The 24,212-nt window shown below is 43.0% G+C and overlaps 1 protein-coding gene and 2 pseudogenes across 1 annotated transcript; 2 read left to right on the plus strand and 1 right to left on the minus strand.

Moving 5' to 3' along the window:
* Positions 1-324: 324 nt before the first annotated feature.
* On the minus strand, positions 325-14,318 carry LOC147443186 (uncharacterized). The gene is made up of 9 exons (XM_086529803.1): positions 13,704-14,318; positions 13,080-13,332; positions 12,875-12,985; positions 12,547-12,786; positions 12,340-12,468; positions 1,113-1,221; positions 930-1,010; positions 738-842; positions 325-656 (listed from the first exon to the last, which is right to left on the minus strand). Exons 2-9 carry the CDS (start codon positions 13,325-13,327, stop codon positions 426-428), a joined length of 1,254 nt encoding a protein of 417 aa, XP_086385929.1. The 5' UTR covers positions 13,328-13,332; positions 13,704-14,318; the 3' UTR covers positions 325-425.
* LOC147443187 (uncharacterized) lies at positions 5,956-6,487 on the plus strand (annotated as a pseudogene).
* On the plus strand, positions 13,450-23,613 carry LOC147443188 (uncharacterized; annotated as a pseudogene).
* The last annotated feature ends 599 nt before the right edge of the window (positions 23,614-24,212 follow it).

Raw genomic sequence — 24,212 nt, forward strand, 5'->3', positions numbered from 1 at the left:
TTATATTATTAAAGACTTGCACAAGAGTGCTATAAGATCATAATGCCTTAATTTTGAGAAGTAGAGCAACTAACAGAAAACTTAGGACTAGGTTTCACATGCCACATCATCATTTTGTAGCACAATGACCATGATTTCAATCCATCTTTTTTTTATATATATATATAAAGACAAATAAATAACATTGAGATGGTTACTTAGGTTAATTATCTTATCGACAAATAATTAATTGTTTGACAATAGACAAATTCAATGATGCAACAAACACATGTCAGTATATATCATTAGTAAGTTTATGTACATGTGTCCAAAATGTGTGGTGATCAATCCTCACATATACAAAACAAATCTCATCATCACATACAATGTGGCAATGCACACTGAAAAATACATATATAACGATCCCAAATATGCAAAAGAAATCTCTATGCAGGATCACTATGTGATCCATCACTACTAGAAGACTCACTATCATCGGTCTCATGATCGCTAGTGCCACCACCACTGGTCCGAACCATGGGACTACGACTGTCCCCATCTCTGCGATCGTCACCATCATGGCCAGTGATTGGGCCGCTGCTCCTCTCAGCCTCTCGACGTTGCCCCTCGGCCTCCTGTCGATCCACCTCTGTCATATCAGCCTCCCCATGCTGCTCCTGTATTAGTTAGTGAAATAAAAAAAGAATATATTACAGTTACCATGAAAAAAAACTACAAAGAAAAACAAAGATACGTACAAGTGGATCTGGAGTGTCAGTAAGTGTCTGACACAAAGCACAATAGCTGCAGTATGTGGCGTACTCTATCTCCTGTGCCGTCGGTGCACGACCATAGTCTTTCTTCTCCATTAAGACACAACCAAAGACTTATTAATTTTGCATTCAATAATACTACCTTTAAAAGTTAAAATGTGAATGGTCTATACTCACAAATGTGGCCACAAATCCATCCCGTCCTATCCGCTCTAGTCTAGATGTGTGACGTAAAGCTACTCTCTTTCTTGTTGCCTCCTAAGCAAATTTGAATAAACAAAATAACATAGATTAGAGAAAGTTAGAATCAATCTAGGAAAGTTCATATTAATTCTAATATATATTACCAAAGGCACACACCTTTTGTTGGGGAAAATTAATGCGTAGGCGCCTCTCCTTGCGGAAGAATTGCCATGTCTCCATGCAAATGGTTGCCTTTCTCTTGTTTGACGGCACCATACAATAGCGCCTGTTTATTTTTTAAATTACAATAAGCATCAGAATATACCATATAACTACTAGACTTCATTGTTTTGTTACTTTTATTGAATTTTTTATTTTGGTCATTTGATAAATGTCTCATGTTTTTATGGTAATTGAAATCCAAATTCGGATCAATCAGAGGGTACACCACCACCTCCTACTAGTGGTAGCCGGGGTACACAGAGTTTCGATATTGCACATGAACCCGTTTACGATGATTTCTACTATGAGGAGCCTATTATATGCTGGTGTGCTCGTTGTTGTGGCACGTATCGCAGGCCATGACGGGAGTGCTTTTCACATCAGATGACTTATGGTACTTTTGAGCGAGCATCACCACCTGAGGAGAGACATCGACCTATGGTATATTTCTGATCTCCCTTTGTTTGATATTGGAGTTTTAAAAATCAAAGAGTAAAATATATAATGTAACTAGATTATATATGTAGGTATATTCACTTGATGGCGAGGATGACTTTACTACCAGTGGTGCACATGTCTCTCGCACACGGCACGGACAGGTCATTTGTCAGCTGCAGCTCGAGGTTTCTCTACATCCTCTACCTCCTCCATTGGAGGCTGAGATGGGTGGAGATCATCCACTGCCTACTCATTTACAGGATCTAGTACAGAGCTACGATCGTAGACGATACGGAGGCTGGCAAGGAGGACCACTTCCTTCAGATGGAGTGGTTTTTGGCTTTTGGAGAAATCGCTACATGATTGCTCCATCCACCATCAGTGGAGCGGGATGAGGCGTCTTTATTGCACAGGATGTGCTGTGCCCCCTCATTCAAAGGTCACCCTTATGTCTTTTTGTGGACCTATATATAGATGGGGTCCATGGAATCAGCTCACTCGCTACATCCAGAGCATGACTACTTATGGATTATGTCTCAATGCAGCCTCTCTTTCTGCTAGAGGGATTACACATGCAGAAGGCCAAAGACTCTATGTTGATGGAAGACCTTACTCTCAAGGAAACATAGCAGGTTTAATCAATAGTAGTCAAGGGAGAAGTGCAAGAACCAATTGCACATTTGTGGAGTGTGAGAATAGTCATGAACCAAGACACATGACTAGGGATGTACCAAGATATATAGTTGTCCATGCTATTAAATCATTACGTGTTGGTGATGAATTGTTGGTCAATTATGGATGGCGTAGACCTCCACGAGCACCCTTAACAGATGAGGGTTAAGAGCTCATTGTATACAATTCCTAATGTTATTTTGAACTCTTGTACCCTAATTCTACACTTTAATTTTCATTACGTTTCATACTGTCGCTAATTTATTTTGATATTATTTTTTGTTGTTTCCAAATGTTATTGAATTCCATGCACATCTCTCTCTCTCTCCTTTTATATATAAGCATGCTATTGATACAATCCTATTTACCTTCAAATATGCAGATTCCAGATTATGACATCGATAACGTCACAAATCAACATTCACATGACGTATCTCAAATGTCAATAGAGTGCATGAGGATCCTACGCAGGAGTGATCCTAATACGTATGCAAGACTAAAGGAACAATATTCTAAGGACTTTAATGGACGTGATGGTATCTTTTATAATGACGATGGCATGGCTGATTTTATTGAGGATTGGCATCAAAATGATAGTGCGAGCGATATTCCTAAAAACGAGAAGTATCATCGAGAAGAAGCTCTAAAGCATATCTATGAAGGAAGCCAACTGACACGGCTAAGTGCAAGCTTACTTATTCTTAATCTTCAAAAACGTTTTGGATGGAGTAATGTATCCGTTTCAGCACTATTGAAGTATGTATACATATAACATATTTGTTTTCTACACTCTAAACATTGGTGCTTGTTATTGATCATATTTTTAATCAACTTGCAGGCTAGTCTCTCAAAAGTTCTTGCCGACAAGCAATTCCCTTCCTGCATCACACGATAAGGTGAAGAAGATGATAAGTAGTCTTGGACTTGACTATTCTTCTATACATACATGTCCCAACGATTGTATTTTATATAGACATCAGTACCAGGACAATGTGACATGCCCAAAATGTCAAACGCCTCGTTATAAAGATGAGAAAGGTAAGGTCCCTAGAAAGGTATTGAGACATTTTCCCTTGGCCCCGCGTATAAAACATATGTTTCAAAGTCCTGAATTAGCTAAGCTTATGACATAGGGAGCGGAGCACAAGAGCAAAGATGGAGTAATGCGAATTCCGCAGGATAGTCCTGCATTTGAGCATATTTATTCGTTATGGCCAGATTTTGCAAAAGAATCACGCAATTTAAAGATGGGTGTAGCATTAGATGGTGTGAATCCATTTTCTATAAAATCAAGTAAATGGTCTACATGGCCGGTGGTAGTTATTAACTATAATCTACCCCCATATCTTAGTATTAAGAAAGAGCATTTAATGCTCTCACTCTTAATCCCAGGAAAGCGACAAGTTAAAGACCTGAATCTTCAAGATTTGTGGAGAGGGATTGATGTCGTGGATATGTCAAGAAGCATTGGTGAAAGGCAGTTCATTGTTCATGGGATTTTAGCATGGACTATCCACGACTTTCGAGGATATGGTTTTTGCTCAGGTAAATGGTTTAGATATATACATTTTCTCATATGTCTTTTGTATATTTATTGTGCTAATAATATTTGTTATGTTTTTCATGCAGAAATATGTACCAAGGGCTATAAAGCTTGTCCTGTGTGTGGTGATTGGTTGAGATCAACTTATAGCAAAAACCTCAACAAAAATATATATCTTCGACACAGACGATTTTTACCTGAAGAGCATCATCTACGAAATAGAAGGCAAGCCATACATTTCAACGGGAAGGTAGAAGAAGGGAAATGTCCGATACCAAACACACCAAAGGATTGGTATCTAAAGTGGACTGTTGGACCCACTATCGCTCCAGAGTCGGAGATCATAAGCGGTGATGATGATGACGCTGTGAAGGTGCGAGCTAGAGGAAAACGTTCTCTAGCTCAAAGTCCTTCGATATGGTACACTTTGGAATATTGGAAGGATTTGAAGATATGTCATCTTCTTGATCCTATGCATATATTTAAGAACGTTGGTCATTTGTTATGACAACACCTTGTTGGCTTGAAAGACACAGTGGCAGCAAGAAATGACTTAAAGGATCGAAACTCAAAGCCTAATCTATGGCCACTTTCTGATGAAACTGGACGTGACACAACCTATGAGTCTGCCCCATGGGTACTCAGCGCAAAAGAGGTACAGACTATCAACAAGAGGATTCAATTGATTTGTACGCCTGTAGGATATGGAGCATCTTGTCGAAACATGTTCACTTTAGATGACAAGAGCTTGTCCGGTTTAAAAACACATGATTGGCACAATTTTGTGAAGGTAATTTTTTATCAATCTTCGTAAGTATTTATTTTCTTGCAAGTTTTTTTGATTGGATTAATCATGTATACAGCATGTTCTATCCCTTGTTATTGATGAATGTACTATTCAAGGAGTCCGAGACGTAATATATCGCTTTGGATCGCTTTCAAGGTATTTATCGCTCATTAAATTTTAGTATAAAATTTTAGTTGATAAGTTCTTAATTCAAATATAACTTTAATTTCTTCTTTCTTTTATTGATAGATGGATTACATCTAAAGAAATTGACAAAGGGTTAATTCCACAAAAGAAGCGTGAATGTATAGAGCTTCTTTGTTTAATGGAGAAGGAACTTCCAACCTCCTTTTTTGATATCCAAGTTCATCTGCTAATCCATCTAGTGGACGAGATAGAGCTTCCTGGTGTTGTTTCTACTCGATGGATGTTTTGGGCCGAGAGATTTATGGCAGTACTGAAAGGTTATGTATGTCAAAAATCAAGACTAGAGGGTTCTATGGTGGAAGGATGGATGCTTGAAGAATGCATGTATTACGTTTGTGAATATCTTGAGCAAACCGATTTTGAAGCTCCATGCGTATGGACAAATGCGTCTTCTTCTACCATGTCAGACGAGGTATTGTCTGGTAAGGGAGTCCCTTTTCGACTTAAGATCCAAGATAGTTTGGATATTTCTACTTTCATTGTCTATAATAGCGAATGCATGCAACAATTTGTTGAGGAGTATGAGGAGAAACTTGCAAACCAACGAGTTGGCAGACGTTAAAACAGGAGATCCAGATGTCAAACCAACGTAAATAACATCGAAGACGTACCTACTTTCATGGATTGGTTATACACCCGTATGCAACGGGCGGATAGAGATCATGAGACAATCTCAAGGGAACAGAGAGAGTTTGTGATCGGATGTGAAAGAAAGGTAACTTTTGGGTTTTGAAAACTTTAAACTAAACAAGCAATATTCCTTTTTTTCTTATATCATTTATACATTGATCTAGGCTCGAATGTATACAAACATGTGGGCTTATGGTCAACATCTTCGAATAAAAGCTATTGATGACTTACATCTAACTCAAGATTCTTCCGTTGTTGCCTCTTTCAAGCAATTATTACGTGCAAGTTCAAGAGACACAAATCTTGTTGATAGTGAACTGGGTTATGTGGGAACCATAGTCGACATTTATGAAATATCGTATCGGATCTTCAAACAGGTGAATGAAATTCCTCTTCATACAACAATGACATGTAGATTTCTTGAAGTTATACATAATTCTAAAGTTTTGATTCGTGCATTTTGACAGGTGATTCTGAAGGTGGATTGGTTTCCTGCCGAGTATAAAGGCAATAGTGCCACAATGAGAAGAGAACCATCTAAATTTTGGTATGTCGACTCCTGAAAGTTAATGCGTGCAACAAGAGAGCCTTACATTCTTACAACTCATGTTGAGCAAGCATTCTTTTACAAGAACCCAGATTCTCATCCATGGTGGCAAGTTGTGCATGTCCAACCTAGAGGGCGTCAGTTGTTTGATAGCGTTGACCCTGAGGAAGCAAATCAGGATGAATTGGTAACATCTTCGAATCTAGACACATCCATATTAGAGACGTGTAGAATTTACCTTGCCGATCATGATGACATTGTAGATGATGATGAGAACGACAACTATCCGTACTCTGAAACTACAGACACCGAAGAGGAAGAAATAGTGGATGTCGAGCACATGGAGGAAATGAACGTCAACACAAATTTAACGGCAGAGGAGTTTGAAGAAGTAAACAAAGATAATGAAGATGAGATTTTATTGACGGTTAATCTCAGAGATGACGATGAGGACTATTAGCCGTGCATATCAACTCACAAATCAACCTATATTGGGTAAGATTTAATCTCACAGTAATTCATTTTGTTAAGTAATGATTTTTATTCTTTTGAAATCTTACTAATAAGGGTGGGTGGTGGGGAGTCTCGTGGTGATAGCCTCATATGGCTAGTGTCAGGGTTCGAATCCCTTCAGACTCGTTTTTCTTTTTGTAGCTATGTACAAGGTAATCAAAACACGCCGCTGCTCAAGATACGAGGACGATGCCACCGACAGCGAAGCCCATCTGAAAAGCATAGCATTTTGCATGACAGATTAGCCCTGGCATTTTTGCACTGCAGATTAGTCCCGACAGCAGCAGAAGACAGATCAGCCCTAGCATTAGCAGATTCCACAGCAAGATAGCAGATCAGCCCTAGCGTTTTTGCATCAACATAACCATCCAACATTTTGTAGATCTACCGCGACGAAACCCAGATCTAGACCAACATTTTTAGTTTTCAGCAATCAGACTCCGCCGTAGAATCATCGAACCTCGCAGACCTCACCTTCCCGCAGTAGTTCCTCACCGCATGGTTAGATCCACGAGCGTTTGCAGTTTCAACCCAAAAAACATAGATTTCAGCATCTGCGTTTTCAACGCATTGTCGTCATCGACATAGAGTCAAAATTAAGTGGATAAAGATTCACAGATTTCAGCCATAGCGTTTTTCAGATTCCTATCCGTCTCGTTGTCGTCCTGATCTTCGTCGACATTGTCGACAAGTCCATAGCATATGATTGTTTACGCTTTTCTCAAGATGACTGCTCCAAACTGTGCTCAAGGTTCCTTTTAGTTTTTATGGAAGGGAGAGCCTTCCATTCTTAATCGAAAGTGCTATGATCACAAACAAAGTGAATGGACATTGTGCGTGCAAGTGTAGAGACTGAGAGATACAGAGAGAAGAGAAATACGACACCAGAGACGTTGTAAAACCCTCCTCCGAAGGCCCCACTCTCGTCGACGAGAGTGGTCTACTATTGATTGCACAAAGTGGTACAATGCGGATGCAATGGACTGATGCAACTTGGGACTATTCCGGTGACGACGACGGTGATGACGACAGTGACTTTAGGGCTGAAATTTGTGGTCTTCTATCTGCTGAATTTCGGGACTGTTTCGGTGGCTGAAAATGACTACTTTGGCTGCGTTTTCGAGGGCTGAAAATGGAGATCTTCTCCAACCAACTAGGGCTGATTTGGGGCTGTTAAAAATGCTGATCTGCTACGTTTTTATACTGCTGAATTTGTGTTTTTCTACTGCTTGTATAGCTTCCCTTCTTGAGTGTGGCTTGTATAGCTTCCCTCCGTAAGGGTGATCACCCAAGGTAGAGACCTCTCGTCGGCCAAGGGCCCTCGAGGTCGCGTCTCACGAAGTCAACTCAGAGGACGAGTGACTGTGGAGGGTCTTGGAACCCGCCTATGCATAGAACCCGTAACACTCTCCCCGCCTACGAGAGAGCACGATGTCCTCATCAAGTATATTCGATTTGAGCAAAATTGTAGCCTTGTCCCTACTGTCTGCTTTAACCGAGCAGGCTGCCCACTCCCCTGTAGACATGGATGTCATGTACATAGCATGTAAACTATGCCATAAAGCATGAGTTGTAGTCTCCCTCAAGACCTGCCAGTAAACAGACTCAACCAGATGCAAACGAATCGTAGACATTGCTAACTCATCAAGATCCTGCCAATCATCATCACGCATAGACTTGGGCTTTGCCGATAAACCACGCAAGGGTTTATCCTGCCCCAAATCCACCAACAACAAGCATATGCTCGTTCCAAGCAACAAAATTTGCACCATCAAACTCTGTCAGACCATAACGCTGGAAGTCAAATGAAAAATCAGCCATAATGCTCGCAAAAGAGAAACCAACAATGACTAGCAAATGTCAACCAAATCAGCCCTAAACTGGCTCGAATCGCATCAACAAAAGTCTGCAAATATGGCTCAAAACCTGATGCAAAATTGCACCAATAACCGTGCAAAGCCTTGCACAAAATCACAAGTGAATATGACTCAATCGCGCATAAATATCTGACAAAATTTTGGCAGAGTCTCCTTTGTAACTGGAGCAAAGTCTCAATAGTAAACCTCAAAGAGACAATAATATATGCCACAATGGCCAATCCGGGAATAAACTCGACCGGAAACACCTTACAAAGTCATACATATGAGCATACCCACTCTTGCCAGAGTACCACTCAACGGCACCTCAAATGACATACATGTGAGTGATGATTGCTGCCAAAATACCTTCCAATCGATGACCAAATGTCTGCTAGATAACTTTAGCAACATTTCGCAAAACCTTGCAAGATCTGTCGCTATGCGCAATGCGAAATACGGCACACAAGGGCATACACAAGTGACTCCAAACTCCAACCAAATGATGGTTGAAAATCACCTATCAAGGTGGGAGTAAACTCAACCACTAAACTATCAAAGAGCAACTTGCGAATACGTAGAAGCTATGGTGAGAACCTGAATAAAATCCAACAGAGTTTCTTCTATAAATTGAGCCAAATTCAAATAATCTCAGCCATAAACAAATACACAAATCCATATATGGCATACATAAAACGCCAAGACCATGGCAACATAGCTCACTCTCACATGAGTGGCTCTCTGGACAAATGCATATCCAAAAACCTGTGTACACCTATGAATCTGCTGGTTGCTGCAGAAAATACTCCGTGTGTGTGAGATATACCAAAAACAGTGTTTTTGGGACCCGAAAGGGCACAAACAAACCTGCTGCTGTACCTGTTCTAATTCAAAGCAGAATTTCAGCAAGTAGACATCGCCATCGCTTCCGGAGAGTACCAAAACCCTGACCTAGACTCCTGGATCATGTAGATTTGATTCTCTATGACGTAGCTACGCAAAAAACTGTGTTTTAGAGCCCGAAAATGACAAAAAATGAGTTGCACATAGTCTTGAACCTGCTCCTCCTTCACTCTGTGTGATGCAATGTCCTCTCAATGCAAGCTCCAATGCAAGAGCTCTGCCACAATAGCATCCAAGCACTCGAATTTCAAGCTCTCCTCCTCCGAGCACTTCTCTATTGAGCTCCACTGAGCTCAAAGCTCCTCTCACCAAGGAAGCCGCAACCGCCTCCTCGACCAAGCTTGACCACACCAAGCTCCTAAGCTCCAAAGACAATCCGCCTCAAGATTCTCCCCATTGGAATTCCTCCCTTTGCATCACCCTTGACTGTAACCTCCATGAAGTGCCAACCGTACCAGTAGCATAACCGTCATCAGTGTGCCCCCACTACTTACTTGGGGACCCCACGCCCGTAGGCCTGCTAGTAATTTCATCCAAAATGGTCTGGCATACAGCCTGCTGCCCGGTGTCGAATAACCCCCATTCGGGCCAGTACCGGTTAAGGTATAATAGCATGTGCCTAATCACTCACACAGCACAGCTCCCCGAATGAAAGGTGGGCTGGTGCTGAGCGGAGCCCGCCCTCTTGCAATGCGTAGTCGTGTTGCATTCGCAATCAGTGGCTCGCCCGTCTCTTCGAGGGGAAACACATCGGCCATACATAACCTGCCCCAGCATTGCTGTTCTTCTCGTACCTGCATATCTCACCCTGCACCTTAGTTGTTTGTTGGCCCTCCAACTCAGCCCAATACCTCCTAGTTGTGGTACATCCCCGATTATGCGATCTAGTCCTTGGCTGCCTGGTATGATGTCGAGTCCACCTGACTCGCTCCGCATCCTCTTGCAACCTCGCTTGTCACGGTGGGATCCAACGGCCATGTGTGGCCTGCATTTGTGCCAGCACTCATCTTGCTACATTCCGTCTGTCAGAACCAGCAAACGGCTCTAACCCTTCGGGCTTAATCCCACATCGGCCAAGTATATTCCAGCGTGCTGTCAGCTCAGTACCTCCGCGCATTCGGTTCATTCCGTAAACAAATTCATCCCTGCATGGGTAACCTTCTCCCGGGTCCCATATGCATATCTTCACCTCCAGTAGGTCACTATCCACAACCCCAAGCAGCCCTGCTTGCCACACATGACTTGGGCAGTCGCATTTTTTAACACCCATCACCGAACCACACAGCGAACTGTAACCACGCGGCGATTAATCCCACTGGGTTTGCCTCATCTATCTTATGGCTCGCGTACACTAGTCTGTAAGGCCCCTTCAGGGACATTCCCAATCGGGTCTCCATGACCTCCTTCGTGACCCAATGACCTTGAACCACTGTCAATTCATAACCCTAGTCACACCTTGCTGACCACCTTTTCCGGGTAATCCCACAATCATCCTTCCGATGTGTGCTCCAAGCCAGTAGGCTTGTTGCTGACCTTCCTGTTTTCCCGACCGCCATCTGGTCCAAGCTATTCACAGCCATACTGTGAACACCATTTGCTGAGGGGTTCGGCCTCATGCACACACCCCAACTTAGCGGTATACCGTAGGTTATACGCATATCAGGAGACCCTGCCTGGCTCACATCCTTTATCTTCACTTCACAATCAAGCATCACGACCACAGTTTCACATTCCAGGTTCGCCACATCTCCTCTCAATTCTTCGCATACGAATGGCTTATTGCCATGGATTTCCACAATCCCCTTCTCGGGCAATTCGAAGGTAGCAACCTGTAGGTCGCTGCGTGTTGCATTCTCTAGCTCTCCCCTCTTGTGTGGGGGATAGGAGACCGTAGGGTTCACTTAGAGCAGAAGCTCAGCAACCATCGACAGAAGAAGCTCAGCAACCTAGCGTTTTTGGAGACCCATCACCTAGCGTTTTTGACAGTTTTTAGCATGGCGTTTTTCAGCAATGAAAGACCATCAGATTGATCCCCTAAAGAGTAGCACATTCACCCCCAGGAAACCTCATTTTTCAGCCCTAAACGTGCAGATTTTTAGCGTCAAAGACCTACAGAACAATCCCAAAATCAGCATTTTTGGACATAGTCATAGATTTCAGCCCATAGCGTTTTTGGATAGCAGATACGAGATTGCAGATTTCAGCCTTTAGGATGGTGTCGTCATCCCCTTCGTCATTGCCGACATAGCCTAGACTTGCATCAGTTCCATGCATTCAGCTTGATCCAGATGGTGCTCTCCTACGCGATTGCAGCTATGAAGTTACACCTGCCTCCATTGGGTTACTAGTGTGGGAGCTTTTGATGGACCAGAAAAACCAAGTCGATCTTGTTCTGACGGAGGTCGTGATGCCCTGTTTATTAGGCATAGGTCTATTGGGGTGAATTATGAACCATGGGGCCCTCAAGCACATTCCGGTTATCATGATGTCCTCTCATGACTCCATGAATTCCATTTTCAAATGCTTGTCAAAGGGAGCTGTGGACTTTCTTGTGAAACAAGTGAGGAAAAATGAACTGAAGAAGCACTTGCAGCATCTTTGGAGGAGGTGCCATAGTTCAAGGACGTGAGCATTGGGAAGATAAAGATTTTGATTTAAGAGGAGTGGCTGCTGCAATGAATGCACCTTTTCTAGACCTTGTGCCATCAACACACGAAAATTCTAGGATAGCTGGAAGCGTTGAGGATGCTCATTTGGCTGGACACCATGTACATTTGATTTGTCTCATATGGTCCCAAGCGGCGAGCATGATAGAAGAGAGGAAAAATCATGCACCCCAACAGTGCATGGTGCACCCTTGCGAGAGTTGCCTACAACCTGCCTCTACTATACGCTACACCTACGCAGAGAGCATCTCTGAACGATTTCCACCTTGACAGATCGAGAGTCAAGAGACGAGAGAGAGAGAGAGAGAGAGAGAGAGAGAGAGAGAGAGAGAGAGAGAGAGAGAGAGAGAGAGAGAGAGAGAGAGAGAGAGAGAGAGAGAGAGAGAGAGATGTTAAAAATATTTCTTTCTTTCTACTTACCGTGCTGCATTGCGTCGATGACCCATGAGTTTGCACATTTGCTTGACCATCCATATGAGACTCCATCCTGTCCCATACTCCGTCTCTAGTGTGTTGAGAACATATTTCTTGTCATCCTCATGCTGATCTCTACAGTGCAAAACAAAGCCGATTAGTAATTCAACTAACAAACTAAATTTTATATTTTTTATGTTAATTAATACTTACTCCCATGGTATATGAACTTGCTTTAGATAAGACGAGCAGAGGTCTTCCATCCGACGTTTGAGGGCGATGCCGGCTCCGAGCTGGAGGATAGCCCCATCAGGCAAGATGTCGCATGTGACACCCAAGATGCCAATGCACGTGCGCATTGGTGGAGGTGGAGGCACTGATGGGGGAGCTGGCGGCTGAGGCGGTGTCTCACGAGTCGATCGGCTTGGTGGCGTGCTACTCTGCCGGTGATGCCTACATGCAGAATAAACATACGACAGATTAGATGAGAGTTCTTAAAAACTACTTGATATTTAATTCATAATCACCATAATAGATATACCTCCGAGACTGACGGCCACTAGCTTGTGAATCAGGTGTCAACTGAGTACTAGGAGGTACATTAGGAGTAAGCCGCTGACTCTCATGATGTGATGTACCTGGAATAGGAGTCCTAAGCAAACAAAGACATCAAGGGAATACATATATTAAGATTTCTATATTAAAAAAAAGAATGACATTACTACTTTATCAATCGAGAAGATTACCGATGTGCTATGGTCTGGTCTGCATGAGAGGAAGTCTCCACTCCTGCATGTGGCTGGGAGGATGTACCCTCTCCAGGACGTACGGGAAAACTGAATCCCCCAAGAAACTCGATGGAGCTGTCTAAACTGGCGTCATCCATCTCCATATAATCTGACATAGCCTCCGTCAAAGCCTCTCCTGATAGTCCAGTGGTACGTAGCAAAGTCTTGATGAACGTCAACTTCACTCTATGACCCTGGTCACTCATCGTATCTATATATTTAAAACAAACCATATGTCAAACTAACACAAACATCGTATCTGCATGTAACATCAATGCAAGTAAAAATATTAATAGATCAAAAATCTACAAATGAGGTCGAAGCAGCCATGAATGGAGTGGACTACAACAAAATAGATCAAACAAAAATGCTACAGATGCTTCAAAAGGTTATGAATCAAATGCAAGAGCAGGTAGAAAAACTAAAAGAGAAACACGCTCAGTAACAAATTCAATGCAAGAGTAAGCTACATGAGAGATTTGATGGTTTGTGGTCGAATGCATCACGAGATTATAACCATATGGCAAATGTGGAAAAAATGAAGTAGACCTGGATGTATTCTTGGAAAGGACTCAACCTCACCTATATGTTGTTGTTGGCAGCGCTTTCGCTTTCGCTTTTGCTGCCTACTCTCACATGGTATCAGACGTTGAGGTTCTTCTCCCAAGCCGACGATCCCCTGCTGATTGCTTCCATAACGAAAAACTCCCTCAAAACTGAGATCGCTCCCCCTTGGTGTCTGTGTTTTCTACAAACAACAGCGTTTTCACCTCTCAGGCTGCGTTTTTTGTGCTATGGAGCCAGATCAGCCATCGCTACTCCCTTCTCTCTCAACCCTGAAGGGATTACCCCAGCCATCGCTACTCCCTTCTCTCTCACCCCTGAAGGGATTACCCTAGATCAGCCGTTGATAAAGCACTTGCAGCAACATTTTCAGCATTAGACATAGTACCAGATCAACCCCTTGAAGCATTGCAGAGAACCCCCATTTTCAGCCATAAAAACACAGCAAAACAGTCATTTTCAGCCACCCGAAACAGCCCAAAGATTTGCTGAATTTCAGTAGTTAGAAGACCACAGATTTCAGCCCTAAATTCGTCATCGTCATCACCGTCGTCGTCATCGGTAGGTCCCAGGTTGCATCAGTCCATTTCATACGCATTGTACAACTTTGTGCAATTAAAAATTAGACCACTCTCGCCGACGAGAGTGGGGCCTTCGGAGGAGGGTTTTACAACGTCTCTGGTGTCATTGACAAAGCTGTTGCCCCCGCATCTGCCGTGCTGAAAGTCTTTAATTCCATGCATGACCTCAAGCACTCTCTCTTATGTGATCCCTAGCATGATCTCATCGGCTACATTAGTCTCATCTCCCGCCTTGAGGAGGCTATCTGCTTTCTGTCTCAAATTTGTAGCTTCATGGAGGTCCACTACTATAGATGGAGGCTGTGTAGAATCTTTTACCTCTATGGATGTATTACATGAGGAGCCAGAAGCTTCATGGGACTCCCCCTTCCTGAGCTAGGTGGAACAAATCGTTCTTTCTTTGGTACCCAAACTAGCTCGGGAGCGGGTGTGTAGCATTTTTTTCTTTCCACGATCATTGATTCGTTTTGGAGCTACGGGATTGGGCTCACTTGGGTCAGGTGATAGGTAAGAGCACAATCTACGTTTTGGCACCCAGATTTGATCATTTCCTTGATAGTAGCCTTGGGCTTCCAATAGTCGTTTAGGGATCCATCGCAACATTTTCTTACTTTTCTTGGAGCGAGTGGTACGTTTCTTACAAGGCTTCTGTTTTTTAGCACTATCTATGGTCACTAAAGAAGCTTTAGGGACCCACTTGTATGTTTTCTTCGTTACATTAGGATGAGTCTTGTCGGAAGCGATATGCATTGCTTGTAGCATATTTAAGGGTACAGGCATTTCATCCCCCTCAGGTGTTACCCAGGTCGTCCCCCTATTTCCCCAAGTGTCTATGGTTGCTGCTAGGTGGACCCGAAATTTAATGATTTTTTAGATTATAATGAGGTCCTTCAAGATGCACCCATGAAAAGAATTTCATCTCATCTCAAGCTTCTGCAAGCGTGTCTGTCCAGCGGAGATTGGGCTAAGCTTGATGGAGGACTTCACTCCATGTACCTAGACAGGCTGGAGGGTGAATTTGAGAGAATCCTTTCTGTTGATAGCTTGCTAGTCCCTCCTCTTTGTACTGAAGTGTTAAGGTAATCTGATTCTAGGAGCGACAGAAAGCGTCAATCACAGAATTTGAAGAGCTTGCACCTAATCATGCAAAAGCTGGTCTCCAATGGAAGGACCCATAGAAGTATGGAAATTTTCATTGAAACTCGCGTGCGAGTTTTTAGAGAGAGTATGAAGGCTCTACCACTTAATTTTCTGCAAATTAAGTCTGGCTCAAAGGTTGATTGGAAAAGCTTAGGAATGTACATTGGCCCATGGACACAACATATGGAGGTAGTTGTTAAGTCAATCTGTGAACCAGAGTATCAGCTTTGTAGTCAGGTTTTTGAAAAGCTTGCCTTTGAAGATTGGGAAGGCAGCTTTGGCAAAATTGTCGTGTCTGGAGGTTTAGTGGAGCTTTTACATTTTGGGGAAGTAGCAGTAAACAGTCCAGATGAACCACAGAAACTCTTCAAGATTCTTGACATGTTTGAAGCCATGACTAACTTGAGACCATTGTTTGGAAGGCTCTTTGGGGGCCCAGGATGCAAGGATGTTCAACAGAGGATGAAAGGTTTACTGAAGTTGATAGTGCAAGGTGCTCATGACATTTTTTTGGAGCTAAAGCAGCAAATAGAGAATCAGAGAGGCTCAAAGGCACCCATTGATGGCAGTCTGCCAAAGGTTTTGAGCTTTGTGATAGGATATGTCAAGAACTTGGTTGGAGATTTCTATGGACCGATCATGACCAAGGTGCTTATAATATATAGAAGTTGGAAAGATAATGTTCAGGACAAGACAAGCACATAAAATCTGCTTTCTAAAGCGGTCCTAAGTGTGATGAATGCACTTGTGCTAAATGTCAATGAATGGGCAAAGTCTTTCAAGGAGGACCCAGTCTTGTATCATCTCTTCCTTTGCAATAACTTCTGGTACCTTGCTATGAATTGCCAAGCATCAGAGTTCAAGGTTCTTCTGGGTGAGTCTTGGCTTAAAGAGCAACAGCAGCAAGCTGAGATTAATATCTCTATGTATATGAAGGAGGGCTGGGCAAAGATAATTCATCATCTGAATATACCAGGGTTACGACCTTGACAGGTAGCCGGGCCGCGGCTCGAGACCTCCTCAAGACCAAGCTCAAGGCATTCAATGCAGCATTTGAGGAGCTTTATCAGATGCATGTGAAGTGGATTCTTGTGGATGCAGAGCTGCGAGAAAGTATCGGTATAAAGGTGGTGAAATTAGTAGTCCCAGCTTACAGAACTTACCTTCCCAACCCTAGGGTACATTCCCTAGGATTGTACATTCCCACCCTATGGCCCTAGGGTACAATCTCAAGGGCCTCTATGTTCCTTATGGGGATCCTATGGCCCTAGGTCCATAGGATCTCCAAAAGGGACATAAGGAACCTAGGTGCATAGGATGAAAGAATGCCCTATGTCCCATCTACAGACCTTGTGGCCCAAGGGCCATAGGGTGGGAATGTACAATCTCAAAGGACATATGGTTCCCTATGTTCCTTTTGGAGATCCAATGGCCCTAGGGCCATAGGATCTCCAAAACAAACATAAGGAACCTATGGCCAAGGGATCAAAGGCTGCATTATGTCGCGCCTAGACACCTTGTGGCCCAAGGGACATAGGGGGGAAAGGTACAAGCTCAAGGGTCATATTCTTCCCTATCTTCGTTTTCGAGATCTTATGGCCCTAGGGCCATAGGATCACAGGGTGCCTTGTGTCCCATCTAGAGAGCTTATGGCCCAAGGCCCATAGGGTGGCACTGTACAATCTCAAAGGACATAGGGTTCTCTATGTTCCTTATGGGGATCCTATGGAACTAGGGCCATAGGATCTTCAAAAGGAACATAAGAAACCTAGGGCCATAAGATCAAAGAATGCCCTATGTCGCATCTAGAGACCTTGTGGCCCAAGGGCCATAGGGTGGGAATGTACAATCTTAAAGGCCTAATGGTTCCCTATGTTACTTTTGGAGATAGAATGGCCCTAGGGCCATCGGATCTCCCAAACAAACATGAGGAACCTATGGCTAGAGGATCAAAGGGTGCCTTATGTCCCATATAGAGACCTTGTGGCCCAAGGGCCATAGGGGGGAAGGGTACAATCTCAAGGGCCATATTGTTCCCTATGTTCCTTTTCGAGATCTTATGGCCCTAACGCCATAGGATCACAGGGTTCCTTGTGTCCCATCTAGAGAGCTTATGGCCCAAGGGCCATAGCGTGGCATTGTACAATCTCATAGGCCATAGGGTTCTCTATGTTCCTTGTGGGGATCCTATGGCCCTAGGGCCATAGGATCTTGAAAAGGAACATAACGAACCTAGGGCCATAGGATCAAAGAATGCCCTATGTCCCATGTACAGACCTTGTGGCCCAAGGGGCATAGGGTGGGAATGTACAATCTCAAGGGCCATATGGTTCCCTATGTTCCTTTTGGAGATCCAATCGCCCTAGAGCCATAGGATCCCCAAAGGAACAAAAGGAACCTATGGGCATAGGATCAAAGAATGCCCTATGTCCCATCTAGAGACCTTGTGGCCCAATGTCCATAGGGTGGGAATATACAATCTCAAGGGTCATATGGTTCCCTATGTTCCTTTTGGAGATCCAATCGCCGTAGGGCCATAGGATCAAAGAATGCCCTATGTCCCATCTAGAGACCTTGTGGCCCAAGGGCCATAGGGTGGGAATGTACAATCTCAAGGGCCATATGGTTTTCTATCTTCCTTATGGGGATCCTATGGCCCTAGGGCCATAGGATCTTCAAAAGGAAAAGAAGGAACCTATGGCCATAGGATGAAAGGGTGCCTTATGTCCCACATAGGGGGGAAAGGTAAAATCTCAAGGGCCATATTTTTCCCTATGTTCCTTTTGGCGATCTTATGGCCCTAGTGCCATAGGATCACAGGGTTCCTTCTGTCCAGTCTAGAGAGCTTATCGCCCAAGGGCCATAGGGTGGCACTGTACAATCTCAAAGGCCATAGGGTTCTATATGTTCCTTATGGGGATCCTATGGCACTAGGTCCATAGGATCTCCAAAAGAAACATAAGGAACCTAGGGCCATAGGATCAAATAATGCCCTATGTCCCATCTATAGACCTTGTGGCCGAAGGGCCATATGGTTCCTTATGTTACTTTTGGAGATCCAATCGCTCGAGGGCCATAGGATCTCCAAAATAAATATAAGGAACCTATGTCCATAGGATCAAAGGGTGCCTTATGTCCCATCTAGAGACCTTGTGGCCCAAGGGCGATAGGGGGGAAATGTACAATCTCAAGCGCCATATTGTTCCCTATGTTCCTTTTCGAGATCTTTTGGCCCTAGGTCCATAGGATCACATGCTGCCTTGTGTCCCATCTAGAGAGCTTATGTCCCAAGGGCCATAGGGTGGCACTGTACAATCTCAAAGTCCTAAGGGTTATCTATGTTCCTTATGGGGATCCTATGGCACTAGGGATGTAGGATCTCCAAAAGGAACGTAAGGAACCTAGGGCCGTAGGATCAAAAAATGCCCTATGTCCCATCTAGAGACCTAGTGGCCCAATGGCATAGGGTGGGAATGTACAATCTCAAGGGCCATATGGTTCCCTATGTTCCTTTTGGAGATCCAATGGCCCTAGGGCCATAGGATATCCAAAACAAACATAAGGAACCTATGGCCAGAGGATCAAAGGGTGCCTTATGTCCCATCTACAGACCTTGTGGCCCAAGGGCCATAGGGGGGAAATGTACAATCTCAAGAGCTATATTGTTCCCTATGTTCCTTTTCGAGATCTTATGGCCCTATGGCCATAGGATCACAGGGTGCCTTGTGTCCAATATAGAGAGATTATGGCCCAAGGGCCATAGGGTGACATTGTACAATCTCAAAGGCCATAGGGTTCTCTATGTTCCTTGTGGGGATCCTATGGCCCTAGGGCCATAGGATCTCCAAAAGGAACATAAGGAACCTAGGGCCATAGGATCAAAGAATGCCCTATTTCCCATCCAGAGACCTTGTGGCCCAAGGGCCATAGGGTGGGAATGTACAATCTCAAGGGCAATATGTTTCCCTATGTTCCTTTTGGAAATCCAATGGCTCTACAGCCATAGGATCACAGGGTGCCCTATGTCCCATCTAGAGATCTTATGGGCTAAGGGCCATAGGGGGGAAATGTACAATCTCAAGAGCTATATTGTTCCCTATGTTCCTTTTCGAGATCTTATGGCCCTAGGGCCATAGGATCACAAGGTTCCTTGTGTCCAATATAGAGAGCTTATGGCCCAAGGGCCATAGGGTGGCCTTGTACAATCTCAAAGGCCATAGGGTTCTCTATGTTCCTTCTGGGATCCTATGGCCCTAGGGCCATAGGATCTTCAAAAGGAACATAAGGAAAGTAGGGCCATAGGATCAAAGCATGCCCTATTTCCCATCTAGAGACCTTGTGGCCCAAGGGCCGTAGGGTGGGAATGTACAATCTCAAGGGCCATATGTTTCCCTATGTTCCTTTTGGAAATCCAATGGCTCTACTGCCATAGGATCATAGGGTGCCCTATGTCCCATCTAGAGATCTTATGGGCTAAGGGCCATAGGGTGGAGATGTACAATCTCAAAGGCCATAGGGTTCCCTGTGTTTCTTATGGGAATCCTATGGAACTAGGGCCATAGGATATCCAAAAGGAACATAAAGAGCGTAGGGCCATAGGATCAAAGTGTGTCTTATGTCCCATCTGGAGACCTTGTGGCCCAAGGGCCATAGGGTGGGAAGGTACAATCTCAAGGGACATATTGTTCCTTATGTTCCTTTTCGAGATCCTATGGCACTAGATCCATAGGATCTCCAAAAGGAACATAAGGAACCTAGATCCATAGGATCAAAGGATACTATATGTCCCATCTTGAGACCTTGTGGCCCAAGACCATAGGTTAGGAATAAACAATATCAAGGGCCATAGGTTTCCCTATGTTCCTTCTGAAGATCCTATGGCCCTACTACCATAGGATCACAGGGTGCCCTATGTCCCATCTAGAGATCTATAGGGCCATAAAGTTCCCTATGTTCCGTTTGGAGATCCTATGGCCCTAGGGCCGTAAGGGCTGCCATGTTTCCCGTCAATGTGTACCATGGGGTTCCCTATGTTTGTTATGTCCACCCTTGGGCCCTGGGATGCCCTCAAGTATGATGTGAGACCCTATGGACTTAGGGTCACAGGGTGCCCTATGTTCCTTTTGAAGACCTTGTGGCCTTTGGAGATCCTATGGCCCTAGGGCCATAGGATCACAAGGTCATATGTCCCATCTGGAGACCTTGTGGCCTAAGGGCCATAGGGTGGCAATGTACAATGTTTAGAGATCAAGCATGGCTAGATAATGTGAGGTAGTTTTCTATTTGACCAGTAGCATTCAATATAGAGACTCTACTTGGGCACCTAGGCCATCCATGTAGCACTAGAGCCATTTATAACAAAGTAATGTTATGCTGTTAAGTTTACATAAACTTGTCTCAATCATATTCAAATCGAACATAAATACAAATAATGTTATATTGTTATGTTTTCAGAGATATGGCTCAATCCTATTCAAAGAAAAGAATGCCAAAGTCAGTTGATGCAATAGGCTTCACTCCAAGCCCATGGTATCTAGATTTTCACTTACCAAGTGGTAAATCTGATGAGAGAGTCCACTTGTTCTTTAGAGATAAAGAACAATCTCCCTTCAAAGATTGTGGAATTGTCAAGGAGATAAATAAAGATTGCTCAGATATTGACATGTCCCCATGTCTTGGTGTGAAAGTACAAAACGGTGATTGTTACTTGCTAGAGCCCATGGCCTTTGCTTGAGAGTTGATGAAAGATAGCAGTGATGGAGAGACAATGATAAAGGCATGGTGGATAGAAATCAGAGAAGATACTCCCAGCGAGAATCTCATGGACATGTTTACTGAAGGCTTCAAGAAAGTTATTTAGTATTTAGCCAGCTTGAAGGCACAGAATAGTAAGAAGTGAAAAAATGAAGGTACAAGTCAAGTTAATCAGAAGAAGACTTTAAAGGAGAGTGAGACGCCCTCAATCAGAAATAGCACCGAAAATGTGGAGCAAGAAATTATTTCACTTGTACCTCTAGAGGCTCCACGTAGGGATGAAGCTAGCTTAAGTGAACCTCTTTTAATAACTCCTTCAATAGCAGTAATTGCAGATTCAGCCTGAGTGAAGGTGCTAGCCTCAATTGTTCAGCCGGAAGAAAAAGATCTTGATAAGGATGTTAAGAAGACTTTCAAGAGTGGGCTAGATGGGTACATTGGAATAGAGCACTACTTCAAGTTTGGGGTGCAGTTTACACAACTCATCTCTGTTGACCAATGCAATCTTGCACCTGATCACTTCAAATGTAGGCCATTGTCAGGTGTGTATGTAAAGTTCCTTTTGAGACAATTTGCAAAGCATTCTAGACCAGTCTCCAATGCATCTGACCTTATGCCATATGATCCCATAAAAAAGGAGTCTCTAAAGGCTAATGAAGTACATGCAGACATGCTGGCAACATACCACTACTGGATTCTTTCTAGTCAACACTCCATAATAGTAGCTAGAGAATTTTTGCGCAACAAGAGCACAAAGTATGCTTCAAGGATAGAGTTCTACAAATACAGAACTGCAAGGATTGTTGTAGATGCCCCTAAAGAGATTGCAGTGCGAATCTCCAAAATGGAGAACATAGAGACACAGACAACAATGAAAACCCAACCTTATGTGGAGGTCTTGAAGCATGGGCGTGGACAGTGGCTAGCATATTCTTGTCCAAAAAAACCAAAGGCACGTGTTCCCCATAGTCATGAGAGTCGAAAAGATTGGGATGTAAGTTCTATTTCTTGTTTCTAATTTTCTTAATGTGCAATTGTATATAAAACCTTATTACTTTTTGTTTCTTGTAGGCCTTTGTGATTGTCGCAAACATCACATTTAACCATAGCTCATTTGCGAATAGAGAAGCCCACATGGTCATGTATCCAGAAGACATCTATGAGGAGTGGATAAACATCCTAGAGAACCATCAAGCCTCATTTGCACGTGGACGCCAACCAAGTATAACTACTTTTAGATGCTTACGAGGCTTAGAAGATAACGATGTTAAGCTATTACAACAGGAGCTCAAAGAAGAAAAGATTTGCTTGGTGAAGCAACCACATCAACCGGACATGATCGACCTCTCTGCACGTGCAACAAACATAAAACAAACGAAGGTGTTTTTGGCTGAGATGTTCAAGTTATTCAAAGAGCTTGATTGAGTAGAAGCCATTACTTCATGGGAGGAATGTAGGTCTCATTATAACATTACAGATGAGATCTACAAATCTCTCTTTATCAGTTGCACCCAATGGCTACATCTTAGGCTTCAAAAAACAAAGGAGACCCCAGCAATTCCAGAAGTTACCAAGGGATATGTGCAATGGATCATTGCACAAAATAATGGTTCATCTAGATTACAACTCAGCTTTCCATGGACCATAAAGTGCGTGGGGAAGAATCTAGAAGGCATTGAGTTTCTCCAAGGTGAGAATAATTCTACAGTGCGTGTTGGTGTAATGTATCATCATCTATAGACAGAACACACAAGGGCACTATATCTAGTGGTTGGAGTGCTGCTCAATTTGGAAAGGTTATTGATGGAGTTTGTAGGATAGCACATCAACCATCAGAATTTGTTATTGTTGGTCTAGTCAAATACCAACATGCTGCTTCTCTTGAGAAGGCAATCTCTGAAAAAGCAAAATGGTATGAGTTGTATGCTTTGCCTCTTGGCTCTTTAATAGCATCAGGGACCGTCCAACCCACTGCTCTTCGTGAAGTAATTTTTGGAGTTTGGGCTTTCTTTAGTCAAGAAGAGCAATTCGCCAATCACTCTAGTCTCAAGGAGTCTCTCTTTCAACCAATGTCTACTCTAGGCATTGACAACAATGAAGAGGTTGATGCTATGACTACCGCCAAAGCTTTTTTTGTTCGGCGCGCCATCAAGTGTATTTGTCTCAAAGAGGATGATAAGGTAGTGGACATATTTTCACTTGGTTACGGGACCAAAGAGGCACTTCTACAACAACGAAAGGTGATCTCAGTTGCTTGTACCAATGAGCAAATGACTGAGCTAGAAGCTCTTTGCCATTCTACAATAGATGAAGATGATGAGCTTAAAAGGTGGGCAGGTTTGGTCTCTACTCCACAAAATGATAATGGCAAGGACTCAGAGAATGAAGAAATCGATGAGCCATTAGATGTTGAGGCTGATGTTATTCTAGATCTTCTACAGGAAACAAGTTAAGCTAGCCAAAATTTCAATTCTTTCATGATCTTTAGAACATTGGTATTTGGTTTGGTGTTTTTCTTTGACTTTGTAATCTTGAACGTTGATTTTGAAATCTTAAACATTGGTCTGATTTTATTTCACAAAACAATTGTGTATGCTTATGATTTAGAGTATTTTCTAATGAGATGATTTGAATTGAAGTGTGCAAATATTTCATGAACAAATGGTGCCAAAGAGCAAAGAGCACCTTTTAACCATGTGCGCATAAGATATGTATGGTTGGTAATTAAAGTATCTTCAAAATAGATGAATCAAACAAAATATGAAGATGTGAAAGTTTTCTAAATCTTTCTATCAAAGTTTTGAGTAGCATGTGAGTTTGCTGTGCAAAATGTTTAGTTTTCATATTTAAAGATTTCTTTTTATTTTGTAACTTGAGTTTATTTTCGATGTTAAGGAAAATGTACATTGTCATAAGGCCAAAAGTTGATTTATAAACACAAGAAAATTTTCACTTTATGGTATCAACACCCTATGACCGTAAGCCACAGGCTGGATCAAATATATTTACACTTGAACAGATGATTGAGCAATATTTTGTAATGTTCTATCAT

Source organism: Adiantum capillus-veneris, chromosome 14 (assembly GCF_014529385.1).
Source record: "Adiantum capillus-veneris isolate H3 chromosome 14, ASM1452938v2, whole genome shotgun sequence".
Classification (NCBI taxonomy): domain Eukaryota; kingdom Viridiplantae; phylum Streptophyta; class Polypodiopsida; order Polypodiales; family Pteridaceae; genus Adiantum; species Adiantum capillus-veneris.